The sequence below is a fragment of the Etheostoma spectabile genome, unplaced genomic scaffold (assembly GCF_008692095.1).
Source record: "Etheostoma spectabile isolate EspeVRDwgs_2016 unplaced genomic scaffold, UIUC_Espe_1.0 scaffold273, whole genome shotgun sequence".
Classification (NCBI taxonomy): Eukaryota; Metazoa; Chordata; class Actinopteri; order Perciformes; family Percidae; genus Etheostoma; species Etheostoma spectabile.
Genome location: NW_022605577.1, coordinates 660449 through 661150, shown reverse-complemented (window position 1 = coordinate 661150; position 702 = coordinate 660449). Strand labels below are relative to the sequence as shown.

The window sequence follows — 702 nt, the reverse complement described above, 5'->3', positions numbered from 1 at the left end:
CCCCCTCTCCCCCCCTCCTCCCCTCCCCCTTACTTCCCAGTGCTTCCAGATGAATGCTGATATTCATGAATCAATACATCATCCCACCTGCCAACCTACCTAACCTCCGTTGCTTGTCTTGCCAACATCCCTGTCTCAGGAGTACACGATGGACGTGTTCTTTCGCCAGACGTGGGTGGACCGGAGGTTGAGGTACGAGGGCCCGATAGAGATTTTGAGGCTGAACAACCTGATGGTGAATAACGTGTGGACACCGGACACCTTCTTCAGGAACGGCAAGAGGTCCGTCGCTCACAACATGACGGCCCCCAACAAGCTTTTCCGCATCATGAAGAATGGCACCATTTTGTACACCATGAGGTACTGCAGTATCACCATATCATCATCATCATCATCATGATCACCATATGTTACCTATTGGCATTAAAACACCTGAGGAATTATATTCAAAGTCTACACTTGATCAAATAATTTTGCATGTTTCCTACTATTTTCATTTTTTTTAATAGTGGGAGTTTATTTGAACATGTAAAACATTAAAATAAAAAATATAAATACATACATTCATGTATACATACAGTATATGTCATTTAAAATGACAGATAAATAAGGTTATGCTCTTCTCAGCACAATCTTCCAAAATGATTGAAACATAAAATGCCCGTTCAAAAAGGAATTGGAAGAAGTTCATAAACAACTTAT

At 41.2% G+C, this 702-nt stretch overlaps 1 protein-coding gene across 1 annotated transcript in view; it reads left to right on the top strand.

Annotated features, from left to right (window-relative positions):
* The window catches only part of gabra4 (gamma-aminobutyric acid type A receptor subunit alpha4), a 25749-nt gene that overhangs the window by 2807 nt on the left and 22240 nt on the right, over positions 1-702 (top strand). The window contains exon 5 of the mRNA XM_032510869.1: positions 140-360. Within this exon, the coding sequence (XP_032366760.1) occupies positions 140-360 (221 nt within the window). The remainder of the gene's footprint in view (positions 1-139; positions 361-702) is intronic.